At 38.6% G+C, this 17,941-nt stretch overlaps 1 protein-coding gene across 2 annotated transcripts in view; it reads right to left on the bottom strand.

The window, feature by feature from the left end:
• Nucleotides 1-17,941, bottom strand: part of SLC25A13 (solute carrier family 25 member 13) — a 100,360-nt gene that overhangs the window by 65,457 nt on the left and 16,962 nt on the right. For both annotated transcript variants that reach the window (XM_082044125.1, XM_082044126.1), the window contains 3 exons: nt 11,167-11,220; nt 6,958-7,100; nt 275-390 (listed from right to left, as the gene is read on the bottom strand). In XM_082044125.1, coding sequence (XP_081900251.1) covers nt 275-390; nt 6,958-7,100; nt 11,167-11,220 — 313 coding nt within the window. The remainder of the gene's footprint in view (nt 1-274; nt 391-6,957; nt 7,101-11,166; nt 11,221-17,941) is intronic.

Raw genomic sequence — 17,941 nt, 5'->3', positions numbered from 1 at the left:
CCTTTCACTGCTGATCTGAAGGCCTGCACAAGCATGTTGGGGAAGAGAAAAAGAGAAGCGACCAGTTCTGCAGAGAAAACCATGAAGATGACCATGACCCTAACTTCATATTGTACACATCTAAACGATTAAAAAAACTCAGCCAGGAAGTTGCTTGGCACTAGTGTAGTTGCACTATCAATCCCTGTGTTTCCTGTGATAAGAGAAGGTGAAATGGAGTTTAGCCTAAGTAGGGATTTTTAAATTAAGAGTGTACATTTAAGAACAGTCTTACCAAAAGTAACTTCTCCTTTGCCAGTCTTGTCAAACAGCTGAAAGGCTACTATGAACAATGCATCTGGAGCACACAGGACTGACTCAAATGCCACAAACTCTTGAAAGGATATCAACCTAAGGGATGAAAGAAAAAGCAAGAGCTATGAAACCACTGGCTTGCAGAAAACTGAAATACAATATAACATAGATTATACAAAATAAATAAGAGCACAACCAAAATGTGTACAAAATGTTATCAACAGTGATTAAAATTTATCCTAAAACGCCCCATCACCAACACTGTCAAGAGGCGTTTATATCACTAGACGGAAATGACTTTGTTGAACAAGGAATTATTCCTCTCAGCAAGCCACAACAGAACATAAAACAAGCAAAGTGCTCAGCATGGCTACTCACCTTGGCTTTACTGTCTAACTGAACTGCCCTCTGGGGGAGCCTACCTTCCTCTGCTGGCAAGACAGAAAGCCAATAAAGACATAAGTAACTTCCCTTAAGACTTAGTACTTCAGGCTTTTGGAAAGCAAATCCATTCAAGACCTACATGCTGCCACTCACTTCAGAAGGAACGGATCCGAATGTGTTATCTGTTTGCTAGCAACTTATTAGTCATCCATGGCAGCCTCCAGACCTGCATGTCGAGTCACAAATTTTCAAGCAGTAGTCTGCACGTTCTTCCTCAGCCCAAGAGCAGTTTATTCAAATTCATCATTACAGCCAGGTTCCCAATATGCAAGAGCAGTAGCAGAGCAGAGATAAAGGCAGAATTGCCATTCCTTAAGTTAGTTAATAAGCAGAAATTCATAATTAGACAACTTGGCATTGTTTCCAGCAGTAGATTTGATACAGCAAAGACCCTGAGCAGTTCTAATTTCTCTGGATCACACCCAAGAGTTTAAATGAAGATCAAACTCCTACTCTTAAAGAGGCAAAGGCCAACCATTCTTCTGTTTTGCTACTTCTTTAATGTCTGGGTTGTACAGCTTAAAATCATCTTCAAATATGTGGCTGCGGGGCCTGCTGGTAGTCTAGGAGGTTTAAGATTGCCTTCTCTCAAGGCTGCCTTATCTCCGTGCAGCAACAGCATAGCTTTAATGGGTTCACATGGCAGTAGCCAGGGAACAAAGATTTATTTCCAAGCAGCACAAAATTCACCATAACAAATGTCAAGGAACACACAAAAAACCAAATTATTAATTTCTTTTTATTAGAAGCAGTATTCTTAGGAGTTCTAATCAAAATGACACTACAGTCAGTTCAATGAAAGCTTCCACTTGGTATGCAATAAAAGCAAAGAACAAAGAGTTTGAACAGCCTGGAAAAGACATTCATTCCATCTAGTTATGACGACCCATGGCTGTACAAGCAATTTCCACTCACCCTGTCTTAAGGGAATTAATTTCAAGTCACACAGAAGTGTGCTTGCTGCACATCAGCAGCCAAACATCCACAGGGTAAGAGAGGCTGATTTCCGTGAAGAACAGGAAAACATTAACCAAAGAGGACATTAAAAAAAGCATGGCATGGAGAAGGCCAAAAAGCTGTTCTGCTTTTCATCCCTCACTTTATATGCACCAAATAAAAGAAAGCATATGTAGAGTCAGAAATAGTCTAACAAATAATTAGCCTGGGGAACTTGCCACCATAGGTTATTATGTAGTGCGAGAAATAAATAAAAAGAAACCTCCTCAGGTATTCTTAATATTAAACTTACAATTGATGATGCCAGTAAACATGTAAGCATGCCTTAAGCTTTACTGGCAAAGAAACCAATGACTTACTACATATGCACATGTTCGAACACGGGTAGGCCATCAAGTCGATCATTTTAAGTTCCTTGGGAGCTCTCAGTACTCCCCACAGACAAGGAATACACAGAAACTTTAAATGGAAGTTTCTAGGTCTTTAAATGGAAGAAAACTTCCAAATGCAACATTTCCTTCAATTTTAAACCAATATATCACTACCTACTAAGTTTTGCATTTCTGTATATTTATTTTTACTATGTGACTTACAGGTTACAAAAGCTCATTATTACTGGTTACATACCTGACAGCTTCCACAGCAAAGCCGAGATACAAAGCACTGAATTCTTCTGTCACAAATATTACAAAACCCACACACAGAAAGAACAAAATAGACAGCAGGCAACAAGACTCTAGAATAGGATTGTTTAGAATTAAAAATGTAAAATATCTGCCAAGACCATTTTGATAATGCCGCTTTTTGTGTGCAACAACAACCTTGTCCTTACCAACAGATCCCAACAAAAACAGTGCTGAGAGCACAGAAAAGAAATATAGCACCTATCCCAGCAGAATCCCAGCACCACGCTAAGAACATATTCTATGTTATTAGGCCTGCATTTGATTAAAACTTCACATATTAACACTGCTACAAGATTTTATACTGGTAGAAGCATTCTTTGTCAGTGCTTGCAAGTAATAAATCCCTCTAATAAGTCAGAGATAGAGGCTTAAAATAACCCTGTATCCATTTTTTAAAAACAATTATTCATAGTACTAGAAAGATTAAAAATGTACAAATTGTGTGGTTCTAGCCAGACTATTAAAGAAGAGACATTAATATCTGCTGTGCCAGCTGAATTCAAATTAACCCAATTTTTACATGTTAATTAAACCAGCTATTTTCTTCTTATTGTATTTTTGCTCCCTAAGTAGACTAGTCTGCTAGTGATTCCCAACAGATCTATTCTAACAACAATGACGTATTCATTTACTTCTATTATGACCACACAAAACAGTAACTGAGCGGTAATTTTACACAGTCAATTACACGTGTGATTCTTAATGCTTAAAGATGCTGAAATAATGTGTACTACATAGCCATATGCTCACTTCTCTCTACTGCACAAGGGCAGTTGCCTGGGTAACACATTTTCTCTGCCGTTTAGCATCAACCTTTTGGGTTTAGCATAACCCTTCACTGAATATCATTAGGTGTCATTAAACAGCATATATTAACATGGACTTCAATACAGTACTTAAGAGTTATTTTATCTACCTAAACAACTGTTCATTTATGTTACAAAAGCAGGGAAAAGTCTAGTGATTTTAACAGTGCAAAGAGAGGAAGCTGAAATGTTTACAAAATTTTACTTCAATCTTAAAGATATCTGACCCAACTGGTCAAAGTCTTCCTTTACATTCGTGTCCTCATGAACAGCGGTAACATTGTACAATTTATCCAGAAAGACTGAAATCCTGATATTTTAAAATACATCCACACACAAGACCTACAGGCAAAACACAGCAGGGTATGGTACAGCAAGACCACTATTTACTGCTCTCTCCTTTCCTCCATGCTGGTTCTCTCAGTGCTGATGCCCATGGCATCTGGGCACCATGTAGACATGATGCATTCCTACCAGAGAAAGTCCACATGTAGCCATACAAAAAAAAAATCCATTACACACTGTAATCATACATACAAATGTAATGATGAAGAGTTTTCTTCAGAAATCAATGCATATGTTTTTATTGTATCAGCAATTTAAATATGATAACATAATGGGACACAAATTGAAGCTACAACTATTATTTTATGCTGCAACCTGGGTAAACTAAGTACAGTGTAAATTGGTGCATTAGAGGATAAATTTATATCGAATAATAATGGAAAAGGCTGGCATTTCCAAGTGTTATTTTTGAATAGCTTGTCCTTTCTAAAAATAAAGCATACAGTACTTCTCTGTAAAGCGTTAGTTACTACAGTCCAGACATGTGCAGTAAATACTTAATTTGTTAGACAGATGTTTCAAAGTACAACAAAAGACTGAAAACCAAGCTGTTACAGTGGGCAGGATGGAAAATGCCTGGCCTGTTACTGACAGGCCTTGAGAAAGCCAGTGTTTTTTGAAGGAGTTTTTGATCCAGCTGAAGCCAAACGAAGCATTTTTTTCAACTAAAACTAGGAATGAGAAGCTTAAGGCCAGGCATCAGTCAAGGCTCTTAAGTCCATTTCATACAAACTACAGCCACACAATATAACACTCTTAAACACCTGTGTTATTACTGATCGACTACTTTGAAAGGCTTCTCTGGTCATCAGCAAGAAAAGCATTTCCTTTTCTTAAAGGAAACCTTAAAAAGATGCCTGAGAGGACAGAGGGAAAGCCTACCTCCAAATATCCCTATGCCCCGACTTAAGATGGAGACAAAACTTGCTCCCATGGCAACAGATACTCACTGCACACCAGAGAGTGCCTTGAGAGGTCTCCTACCTTTGTCACACCAACAGCAGTTCCTGCAGATATCCTCAAATCCTTCATCTCTGGCAACACAGGAATTGTGCTAAAACTACGTTAGAGATTTTGTCCACAGTAATCACAGTGAGATCATACGTAAGAGCTACTGTTCTTTACACTTCACACTAAGGATTTCTTCTGCTCTGGAATAAGCAATTCTTTGCCCATCTATTTGCTCTGCTCATGACTCACAAACTCTTGTGCTGTCTGCCTTTCACTTACCCATTTTAGCATTTCTCACTGATTACACTTTGTGCATATAGCTAATTTCTCACCAAAATTGTAAGGAGTTAAAAAACATTTTTAGAAGTGCTAGGAATATCCCTGGTGATTCTGGGCTCAGACCTTTTTGGTGAAAAGAGGTCAGGCTCACCAGTCATGAAGAACAGATGCTTCTTCAGAGCAAAACAGGGATTTGAGACAGTGAATAAATACCCCAGAAATATCCCAGCAGTATTTTCGGAACTGCACTGCTTTAAGTCACTAACACTAAAACAAAATTAACTTGTCATTGCTCTTTTAAGCTGATTTCTGTTTTATAATAGAAATAAAGCTAAATTATTTAACAAACTCCCGTGACCTTAAACACCTGTAAGTCTCTAAACACTGACTAGCCTACTAAAAACAAACTCTGACAAAAGCAGTTTTGTACTTCACTTAAAAACTAGGAACTCTGGACTGCCAAGTTGGAAAGAATTCAATAGGAGATGACTGGTAGGTCCTATTGCCATCCCTAGGAGATTTAATTCCAGGAACCAAAAAAGCGATTGCCCCTTGCTTCATACGATCACTCTGCGAGTTACGTTATATACCACTAGAAAAAGGCACAAGTGCCTGGCCACATGGCAAAAAGTGCTACAGTGCCAGGATAGAGATGAATGCTAATCACTTTCTGTACTTTCTCCATTCTTTCACATATTAGTATAGCAGCTATACAGGAACACAGCCTGAGTATCAAAAGAGACTCTCCAAAGACATGTTAGGAACATGCAGTCCCGTCACAGCACAGTCTGGACTGCAAGAACAGTCCTCACTCATGGCAGAAAGCAGCAATTAGAAGCATTGATACTACACCGCAAAACTCCTGCAAGATCACTCCAAGCTATGAAATTCCAAGTTGTGAACAAGCTCACATAAGCTACAGTTTTACATTTTGCTTTTCCTGACATCAGCTTCTGATTGTGAGGGAGATCCAGATCACAAGGTACAGATTATATTCTCAGTCTTCTTATTACAAAATGGATTTAAAGCTGTGCAATTTGGAGAATGCTGGTTTTGCAGGCATCAAACCAAGGGAAGCAATCTGAGAACTGTTTAACATTTTCAGTCAAAGCTATCTGAAACCACCACTTTCTTGCTGCCATCATGCCAATGTTACCAGTATAACCTCTTACAGAATTCTTTTACCACAGGTAACAATCATCACATTAACATGTCTGCAAGTTTAAAGTGTCCATCTGCCAGGTATCTGAGGCTGGGTGAGCAGAAAAGAGAGCACAGAAACTATTGCAGCAGTTTTCAGTTATGCATGCATCTGTTTTCTAGGAAGCGTGCATTCTCTAGTCATGCTTTATTTATCTCACATTTTACTCTCTGCAGCCATTGATATGAGTCACACCTGAAGATTTCTGGCTTCTAAAAATGCCACTACAGACTTCAAGTCCATAGCTAATTATTCCAATGTTTCTCTAAAGATACTTTAAAGGCAAGGTTCAAAAATGAATTCATACGGGTGAAGATACAGCTTGCCTGGGCAAGTACCAAAAGCAAAAGCTAGGATTTCAGTAAAGAAAGGGGGAGGAAGATAGAAGGGTAGCTAATCTTGCCTATTGGCAAAGCCAGCCTTTCAAACACAAACCATGTGCAACCAACTTCCTTGCTGTCTTCCAAAGACTGAAAAGCGGCTCCCTAAATACCTTAGCTGCTCCTCCTCCCTCGTAAGGGAAAAAATAGTGGCAAAAACCTTTAACAGTGCTATGGCAAAACAAAGCAAGGGCACTTTTTTCTACGATCTCTTCCTACACCATCTAAACTTATTTTGGATTGCTATTTGAATATATTTGTGACAGATACATAAACAGAGACAGAGAGGCGCATGGAAGGAAAGAAAAGCAGGAGTTAGGGGAGCCAGCCAACAAACATGAAAGGTTCAATGAATTAAAAATACACAGTAGACAGAAAATGGTTTGCTCAGCTAAATGGTACATGCAGTCCCAAACATTGTTTCTGCTCTTTCCACCTAAAAGATACTGTATTCCTTTATGTATCTGCAGGAAAGAAAAAACCACCAACAACAAACAACCCTATCACCTTTCAGGGATCAGACTGCTTTGGAATAATGTTTTTTTATTTTTTAAATGAATAATAGAAAACCAAACCAAAACAAACAAACAAAAACAACACAAAATAACACTTACCCATCTTTAGTCTGATCCACCACACCTGCAAGGAGCTGTACAGTGCTTGCGTTAGGCAAACCATCTCCAGTTATCTTCAGGTACCGTGTGACAAAGTCATTAGGAGACATGAAGAATTCGCCATTCTTCTCCACACTTGCATACTGTTAAATGAATACAATACTTAGTGCCTCAAATACATCCTTCTCCACTTATTTATTACCACCAGCCATAGTTTCCAATCAGGAGCAGGATTACATTACAGCAGATGACACAGTTCTGCTCTGAAGAACCAAGAGCCTATAACCTAACAGGGGAGACTGTGGGGGGTACTCCAGCTGCTGGAGGCTTGGCTTCCAAGCCAGAAGACTGGGCGATGAATGATTTTTTGTTTATCATGTCAACAATTTCTCCATGGTAGTCTAGAAAGAGTTAAAGCTCCAGTACAGAATGTTTTTTTGAAGTAGAACAAGAAGGACATGTGCATTTGCAAACTTGTATGTGGGATCTCGGGCCCACTGAAACAGAAACGGGATACTCCGGCATGTTTTACTTTTCCAGAATGACTCCTTCGTGTAGCCATTCTACTTCGGGATGAGAAGGCAGGTTTATACCTGCGAAATGACACCGCAGTGCTAGTGGAATCCCCCTGGAGTGTCCACCTGGGGGTGCTGTTTTGGAGGAGCTCCACAGCATCACCTTCAGCCACCGCTGGCCCCTAAGTAAAGGAGAACCTACACACCCTGCTCCTCGGCTGAGCTGCCAAAAGGAGGCCAGAAAATAGCATTTGCAGAAAAATATAACAGAAAACAAGAACTTGGACAGTTCAGCACACTGCAGAAACAAAAAAAGGGGTCCAACACCTTACTAAACACTGCTGGCAAATGTTACTCCCACTTTATACCATAATTGCTGGCATACTACAGAAAACGATTATTGACAGATCCAAGCGCATTTGCTCCCAAGAGAAGCCTCTAGTAACATGTTGCATACCAAGATAAAGGCATATAAAATATTTTGAAGATAATACATAAATAAATAAAATTGCCTTTGTTACCACTCTTACCCTGATTCCTCTGTCATCCCTTAAAGTTTAAAGCCCTCATTTTCTATAGAAGGGTAACCTTGAAATGAACCCAACGATGGTTGTGGGGGGAGGGGGGGGGGGGTTTGTTGTTCCACTCCCCCCACTCACTTTGTTTTGTTGTTTTTGTTGTTGTTTTTATTTTGTGTGTGTGTGTGGTTTTTTTCTTTTTTTTTTTTTTTTTTCTTTTAAGAAAATAAAAAGGATAAGGACAATAATTAAGAGGAAAAGAAATCCCTGGCAACATTTCTATAACAATGCATCAGCCTTAAGGGAAACAGGTTTGTCTCAGGATAAGAAACGTGCACTAAGAACAGAAAAGCAACTGTTGCTCCCCACAGAACATTATCCACACTAAAGTAATAAATAAATTAGATGCTTATTGCTATTTTGTAATGTACTTCAAAGACACATGTTTTGCTTTACACTGCTGTGGCTCTGCTAAGGGAAGGAAACCACCAGTTTTCATTTCACAGAGCCACACTGGTGCCTGCGGAGTATGGTTATACCTGCTGCAGGCACATGCCAAAGTGTAAAAGTAAATAGATTATTTTCTTCTAGTGCTATATAAACACAGTCTTCAGCTACAGCAATAGCTTCAAGAAACAAGGCTTCACAAAAGCAAGCCCAAACAAAATACAACTCGCTTTGGCATCTATATATTGGTTAGCATTTAAGGATTCATGTTCCAATAGACACTGTTTGCAAGGCAAGCTTTCTACTTGATACACTGCAAGGAATTTTCAATTGTATACTTTTATAAGAACTAGCAGATCAATTGATTCCAATGCAATCATTTGCAGGGAGACAAAATCTCTCAGAATCCCAGCCTCAGAAACTTTTAACACAGCTGCTATTGAGAAACAAATCAAATAAGTCAGACAGCCTATGCTTCTATATTTCATCTTTTTCTTCCAGGCTAACCCCCTGCTAGGGCACTCAATAACAGAAAACAGCACAAGGTTTCAGTGTCCCCTTGTTTCCTGTCATTGTGATTTACTCAAGTGTATTTGAAATCCAATCACGTACTCTACAGTACATATAGAAAATGACCTTGGAAAATGTCAGCTTGATCACTTTGACTAAAATCTAATCTCTTAGGGGTTATGGTAGAAGACTTAGAAAAAGTAGAGTTACTCTTGGAAATTATCACAACAAAAAGATAAAAACATCAGTTCTACTGGTTTTGGAGGAGAGACATTAAAAAAATGGTTCTTTACAATTGTATTTTTACCCATTTTGGCAATTATACCCACAGAGAATTTGATATTACACAATAGTACCTAATGGCTTTTTGGTAACTTATTTCCATATATTTTAGATAGTCAAGTATTAACCAGTTCAACCCCATTTTAAGTAAGATTTGCAAACATTTTATTGGGAGTCTGATGTAAATGCTAAAGGTTGATCGTAATCAACTGCATTTAAACTCATAGTCTCATATTTATTTCTACACAGTGGGTACCATTCCTATCTGGTAATCATATTAATTCTTAACTGAAAGAGAAAGAATAGCTGCCAAGTTATTTTATAAGTGAAGATCGCCCAGTCTGAAAAAGCACCTGTATTGGCCTCACCATTCAAAATTGTCTAAAGCAGCTTAATCAATACTCTTACCATCATTTATCTGTAAGTATGAAACAACATACCACACTCACTCATCTTTTTTCCTTCTCAGTGAGCAGCACAACAATTTCTGTATTACACTGAAGAAAATGTTTAGCTCATATTTCATTACTCCACTTACTGAGACTCCTTTTCAGTGGAAGTGGAAGCAGAAAAGGATGAAAAAGGAGGTGGAGATGGCATTCAGTGTGTTCAGCCATGACCCATTCAATCTACCAAAACTCAACACTGAGGGAGCTATAATCTTCAGAAACTCCAGAGCAGTGAATATCCATAGGCAGGTAGGAAACAACTTTCAGACTATTCTCAGCAAACCAACCAAACCCCCACCACAACTGAGTGCTGCCTCATATTCCAGAGGGGACCAGGCTTCTCTCTGCTGTGTTTATTCCCTTCCTCAATACTACCATCTTCTGAGGTCAGTGGTCTGCTCCCTGCCTGCCTTTTCTGCTGCCTTGCTCCTGCTCTCCAAGCATTTATCTCTGAAAAACCCATTATCCCATTCTAAAGAGTCTTTTGCTCTTCTGACAGCCACAAGTTCCAGGACTTAATAAGTTAAATCCTGGCTTTCTCAACTAAAAATCTGATTTCAGAGCTATAAATACTGACAGTATATGATAAAACTATAAATACTGGCAATACACATAGTGACACCCACATATATTGTTAATAATAGCTCACAGGGGACAATGGAAAATATGCCAAGTGCACAGAGAGGGGAAAATTATGCTGGATGGAGGGAAGGTGGCGGGAAGAACCTGGAAAGGTATGAGCTCTCTCAGGCATTCAACCCCTTCACAAAAATAATTCAGATACAACAGCTCCCTGGAGCACTGTGGCACCTACCTCACATACATTTACTCTCCAGACCCACCAACCTCTGTAGTCTTCTTTCATACCACACTACCAAACTAATACGGACAACATACCAATAAATCTTAGGAAAGTTAGGAATAGTTACATAAATTTAGAAAATGGGTCAAAGAAAGCCATATTTCAGCAAAACACTAAAGTACACTTCTCTCAAGAGTACAAGCAAGTATTTGAGTGATTTCAGTACTTGCACACCTCTATGGCAGGTCAACACAGAAAGAATTTTACTTAAATAATAAATACACTTTACAAGGTGATCTTCCTGACACTTCTACACATTAGAGAAGCAGAGATAATCAGGAAGCAAGCAGTAAGTTTACCAAATGGTCTAACAGCAAGGTATCTACACAAACACTTCACCATGTGTAGGAACAATATTGAAACTCCCACCCTATTCTCCGAACAATACGGCTTTTTTTTTAAGATAGCAATACTTCTTCTGAGTCAATACAATAATCACTCAGGAATGTATCTGACTTCTTGGTGAGCATTGTTCAATTCTGATAATGGTATTTAAGTCTAACATGGTAATAATACAGTGAATGATTAATGGTTCGAAAAACTATCAAGAGTTGTATGCTGCAATAAAGGAGCAAAAGATATGAAAAATTTAAGTAGAAAGAGTAAAATATTTACTTTATACATACCTTTAAAAATATTGTTTTCAACTCAGCTGGATCAGCTCTCTTGGTTAGAGCCACCTACAAGTAAATACAATTACATTAATATGCATAATTCATACAAAAGATGTCAAAGTGTCATTTAAAAGGAAGAATTCAAACAGCAGAACAAGTGATGAAAATAAATGTTCACCTTAGATAAATTAGGTACTGCTTTAGTTGGCCATGCTTATTTTACTCATTTCACGTTTACACTAAGTTATTCAATATTTTTGTCATAATTGCTTCCTTTATGCAACCCTGCAATTCTTAAACAAGCACAAATTAAAAACCATAAAGATATTCAAGTATCAGATCTTTTCAACATACCTCTCTGCTCAGATTCGGCATTATACCACCTTTACCATATAGATTTTTACACTTCCAGCATCTTTCATCTAAGGAGTTCAGAGGTATGGAGCCCACAACTGATAGATGGCAAGAATAAAATACTCAGACTTACAAACTTGTCCAAGAAAGCGACTTCCTAAAAGACTGAATTCCAATGCAATTATTTGGTGTATTGATACTTCTGCCTCCTACTTCCAACATTTAAAACTATTTAAACTTACAGTGTAGACCTTTTTGACAAGGTAAATTCAAAAAGCATAGTATCTAGATTTTTCTGCAGATGAAACAACCGGTCAGTTAAAACTAAAACCTAAGTTACATTTATCACCACAAACCCAAAATAACTGAAGATTTTTTTTCCCAAAACACTGACTCAAAAATATTATATATCCACTACGGTGTAAGCCCAACAGCATTTGCCTCCTTGACATACCGTGCCATCCATTTGCTGCTTTTGGCAGAAGGTGGACTCATCCCTTCAGTCTGCACCTACTATAGAGTTTCCCATTCTTTCTTCAGCATACTTCGATGAACCCTTCCTTGCCAACATAACAACCATCACCTGATAAAGTCAATTCAGCACATCAATCTATTTCTAATTTAAAAAAAATTACTTTGCAAGCAAACCTGGATTTTCAAAAAACTTGGAAAACATATCTGTAATGGGGAATAAACAGCCAAAGGGCAAGACATAAAGTCTTACACTCATCTAAGAATTAAGTATCAGAAACTTTATTAAAAAACATGACTACCTACTTTCTTGACTCTCCAGAATACTAGTAGACTGTAAAGGCAAATGTGACTGCAAGTGCATTTCTAGTAGCAAACTAGAATACTGCAGAAAACAGTAGGAGTCTGTGTAAGTCTGTACAACATTTCCTTACACATACATTTAATGAAGAATCTTCAGTGTTCTCACCCTAAATGGGTCATTTTAAAAATCAAACAACAGCAAACCACCAAAAACCCAAAGTATTTTAAGAAAAGTGTATGAATATGGTTTCTTATAAAATTTTAGAAGCTTTTTTAAAAGGGAAAAACCACACCTAAAGTTATGCTAGGACTACACTGACATAGTCCACAGCTGGAGTCCCAATTCAGTGTTTGCACAGAAATCCGTGTGGCGGCAGTTGCAAAAAAATCAAAGTGTAATTGTGAACCTGGGAATCTAAAAATGTGTATTTTCTAAAGTACAAGCTGTCCTAAATGTAATCACCGTGGAGTAAGCAGAGAATTACTTTAACCCCATTTGTAAAAATCTGGTACTCTAGAGAAATTTGGAACTTTGTGGAAAGGAAAAGCCAACATTTCTATACTGCTGCAATGCAGAATCCTGCCACTATACAGGCAAACAAAAGACACTTCAAACACCTATAGCCATGAAAAATAAACCAGTATCACGCCTCATCTGCCTTAAAGTTTAAATTTTATACTGTCCCAGAAATCTAAGCATGAAGAAACAAGGCACTGAAAAATCAAAGGAAAAGGGTACAGTCTGATAGCTGAGCTTCTACTCATTTTGGTTTCACTGGCATTAACAATGTTGGGAAACTCAGTAAACAAAACATGCTCACTGCCCAGCTGCCATTTTTCAGCCCCCTTTTAATTACATGGGGATTTTGGTGGGATTTTTTTTTATAGTAAGTTTATTTCAAAACATATAGTGAAAGGCTGAAGCTGGTTAGGTCAATGAATCAACAGAGGCACTGCAGACTGACAGCCCATGCAGAAGCTGCTGACAATGGTTTCCCTCTATGTCCTACAGCCTACTTCCAAATTCTTCTATTTCCTGGGAAATGTAAGAGGAAAGGGATGGTTAGCACTGTGTAATGGGTTTGTCCATGTGTCACCTACCAATCTCCATTTTGAAAGGTTGATTTGATCCCAAGCAGGGAACAGAGCCTCTATTACGTTATGTTACAGCTTCAGGATGACCGATGCTAACACAGCCATGCCCGTGCTAAGAGAAGTATTTAATTCAGCCTTTCATCCACCACCAGCTGGGGGCAAAGCTGAAGTGGCACACAAAGACACAAGACATGATCCTGATGACAGGCTTTACCAGCAGATTCCCCTTCTGGAAAAGATCAAAATATCACTTTCAATGCCATTCCGAAAATTGTTCGCAGTTATGTTAGCAATTGATGGTGGGCTAAGTAACCTGATGCCCACAAGACTGCAAGCCAGCAGGTAGCGTGCCTGGTGGAAAGTGACCCACAGACACGAGCTGTTTCTCCTTCAGTCAAGTCAGGTGACTATTTACTGACTTTCATATAACAGGGTTTGGGTTGGGTGATATGATTTGTTACTGGAAAGACTTGTCTATTTCACTTTTCTCTCCATAAAGAAAAAAAACCAGCCTGAGATAAAACCAGTTATGAGCTGGCAGGCATGACATCTCTCTAGTTGCATGAAGAGACATTTGATTAAGCAGATCTAAGGGAAATAATGTTTGTTACTGCTCTTTACAAAGAGATGTTTTGTAAAACACAGTAATACTTTAAAAAGACCCCAGTAACTTTTATTAAGTAAGGTTCAATGAAGAAAGTTCTCCAACAAACATTTAGTTTTTTAACGAACAGGAGACAACAGGGAGTACAGAAACTAAAATAAAGGGTTATAACAAAGACAGGAGATGCTACAGAAAAGACTGGCATAAGAGAAAATGTCAGCAGGGATTTTCTGTTCTAAGGTAGATACTTGAAAGCTTTAGCCAACATACTATGTGTATATGTGCATTATGTATATGAAGAACCAGCCAGCACAGGCAATGTAAGAACTGGATTTAAAAGTGCCGAATCCTCCCATTACCCATGATGTTCAGCAAAGGGAGACAGGGGATGCACAGAGAAAGGGAAAGCTCTGGAAGTGAGGGACAGTAACACACAGGTTGATTTGCATGCTGGAGTTGTTCATATTCTCAGACTCCCTTGCACCTTGATCTTAATTTCAGCCCATTTTCCCCAGTGGAGCTCTTTTCTCCTTATGCTGAATTGACACTGACATGCATGTTCAGGCTCACCTTTGCCCTCAACGACAAATGCAAACAGACTATTCCCAGAAAAATCTAACTGTACAACACCACAAGAAAACAGAATCCACTGTGGATCAAGGAAAACTATGTTTCAAAACAGCTCTATTAATATATTTGTCATATGCAAGGCAGAAGGAACAGGTTGACAGGTGGTATGTGATATCAAAAGATACAAAAGGACAAATGTAGTAAGTGTAGTCCATCCAGTAAAGAACAACAACAACATGGGTGGGCAAGACAGAAAAAAGGCAGTAGGAAAACCAGAATTAATGCCAATGTAGCATTAACCTAATGGCAAATATAAAATGTCTGACCTTCTCACTTTTATGGTGAAGATCACATTAGTAGCCACCATTTGGACAGTGTAGAAAGGTGATGGGGATCCAGGAACACTTGGGAATTGCTAAAACATTCCAGAAAGTTTACTGGGACAACAACAAGTCCTGACCAAAGATAAACAGGCAAACATCTCTAATAATGTTTCTTCCTCATGGTTTAACCTCAGTACAGCTCAAGTGTAAAAGAGAAAGTTGATGGAGGTAAACACATCTCTCTCTACCTCACTATCTTTAAAAACTCCTGACACCCAGCAGGCAAGATGCTGGTGAGCAGCCCTTCTGCAAGCAGAGAACTGGGGCTTTGGCAGGGCTGCCTCACTGCTGTGCACTGGGGAGTTCAGTCGAATTCCAGAGAACACCATCTATAGGCATGTACAGAAAGATGATATTTGATGAAAGGTCTAACAAGTGATCACAAGCTCTAGTAGCTTCATGTTGAAATTAATATTAGGTTTTTAAAAAATTCTTCCATTCTTACACATGACTAACAAACACAATGTATTTGGCACCACTAAAAGATCTCAAATCAAGACTGAAACCTCGTGTCTTCTAGAGCAGAGGTGTCAAACTCATTTTCACCAGGGCCCACAACCGCCTCGCAGTTGCCTTCAAAGGGACAAACGTCATTTTAGGACTGTATAATGGTAACTACTCCTGTTCTAGAGGTATTCTTCAATTTCATCACAAGTTATTGAGTGCACCTGTAAGATGCAACCACCTGTGGCCCAATTTATGTAAGAGGTCAGATTAGATCATCAGAATGTTTCCTTATGGCTAAAAGTATACATACACCCTCAAAACGCACAACTCCAAAGGAGATCATGCCAGAGTTTGACCTTACAATTTTGTTTAAATGAGTGAATGCAATATCAGAAACCAGTTAAGTGCAGTTACTGCCAAGTTTGAATTCAGATCAAAAATCTATTGATAATGTGCAAGTATTATGGTAAAACACTTTAGTTTTTATTTTAATACAACTAACTTGCTTACATTTATGAGAATCACCCTCTTCCACATTTACACTAATACTACCACAAACATATCAAAATCATTCTTCTAACCTTAGCAGCCTGCAACTTGGTCACTCTCCCTCATCACACAGCATCCTAAGTTACAAGTGTTCTGCATCAACATCTGTCCAGGGCACTATCTCCTGTTTCACCTGCCCAATAACCATTTCTTGTTAGCCTGACATATTTTGGCATATTCTCATGTCAGCAAAAACACAGTCATTCCTTCTGCATGACAGAATCCAAGTAAAAGAACTTTAATGTGGTCTCAAATGGAAAATGATCTATGCAGAACTCGTCATCAGTTTGCAAGGTAGAATGTGGACCAGCTCACCAAGCAGGGAACCAGGCAACTGCAAGCAAAGCAGGCACAGAATGCAGATCAAAATGACCTTCTCGCTAGACCTCTCTAATGATAAGCTGAGTATTTTTCCTAGGAAAATATAAACAGATGGCATTTGGCATGCCTACCCAAAGGCTTAGGGTAAGAAGCACTGGAAGAGAAGCTGGTAACTACTAAGTGGGGCTCCTGTTGCATTCAGTCTGATCAGTCAGAACAGTCAGCCTTAAGACAAAAATATTTATTTTGTAAAAATAGTTCTCAGACATTACGATTACATTTTGCAGAAGTGTGATCCTACACTAAGTAGCAGTTACTCCATTCCTTTGTCTAATAACACCTAGCTAAGCTAATAAAAAGAGACATTATTAACAATAATCAACAAAGTCTTCTCCGATCCTATAGACTGATTCAGTATGCAGAGCTAGAGAATAAACACGACTGAAACTAGAGAGTTGTGCTGAGCCTACTCCCCACCATGGTGAAGCTGAACAAAATCTGCTAGCTGACAGAGACAACAAATCTCAAGCAAAATTATTTGCATCCATCTTCACTCTGTCACAATTACAAATCTCTGGTCAATTCCCGGTCTGGCTTCTGCACCATGATAAGTGGAAGCCTCACTTCCCCCAAGTGCATCAAAGCTAACAGACCTACTTTATTAGGCAATTATCTGCTAGCTTTGATCCCACTTTCAAAGTCCCAAAGCAAATGCAGCTGGCTTGTTCACAAGACAGCTCTCACACAATGAGATTCCCAATAAACCATAGTATATTTGCATGCAAACTGACTGGGGACCGACACACAGTTATCAATCACATACACACAGGAAAATGCTTGTCCAGTTTGTCCAATGCTTCCAAGTAGGTACAGAAACAATAATGAGAGTAGTATATATGTCAAGGAAAACTGCTACAAGAATTTCCAAGAACAGCTAATTAATGCTATGTAAAAATACATTTAGACTGTATACTTCTACCATTTTTCTACTTCAAGACCTGGAAAACCAAAGGACCATAAAACTAGCCCGATACTAAGGTTAAAATAGCTAGGCACTGTCATTACTCAGCAAAATTGTTAAAAGGAAAAAGCATCATATTGTAACAATACTATCCACTCCAAACTTGAAGCACCTATCAGAAGATGCAGTTAGGAACAAACTGGACTATCAGGTGACAGTCAGCCTCTGGACTAGGATGCAGATGCAACTGCTGTCATTCCTACCATGAAACATGATGCACTTCGCTACAGCGAGAAACTGAACCTGAAAATCAACTCGTCATGAAAAGCAGAAATTTCTCTTTCACTTTTCACGTTGCTATCAGAAAAAGCTCAGTTCTCAAATCACTTTCTCTACCTATCATAATGTGCTACAGTACTCCGCATCAGTCCATCTTCTTCCTCAAACTAATATTTCCTATTGTCTTATAGCTCCTCTACAACATGTTTTTACTCAGATGACCTTGAGGACTGCGATCCAAAGATACATAAGTAAGCTACTTTGCTGTGGCCATTATGTAATATTAACACATCCCAATGCATGTCAGCAAACTAGAGCTCATCACTTGAAGAAATACAATAATTATACATGAGATATATTAGAAGTTCTTCAATTAAAAAAAAAAAGTTTATTTCCAAATGAGCTACTAGTGAGAGTGGTCAAATGAAATTTACACCACTTCATGGGTAT

The sequence above is a fragment of the Streptopelia decaocto genome (assembly GCF_964273445.1).
Source record: "Streptopelia decaocto genome assembly, chromosome: 2".
Taxonomy (NCBI): domain Eukaryota; kingdom Metazoa; phylum Chordata; class Aves; order Columbiformes; family Columbidae; genus Streptopelia; species Streptopelia decaocto.
Note: the sequence above shows the minus strand (reverse complement) of the source record. Positions and strands in the feature narration are given on the sequence as shown.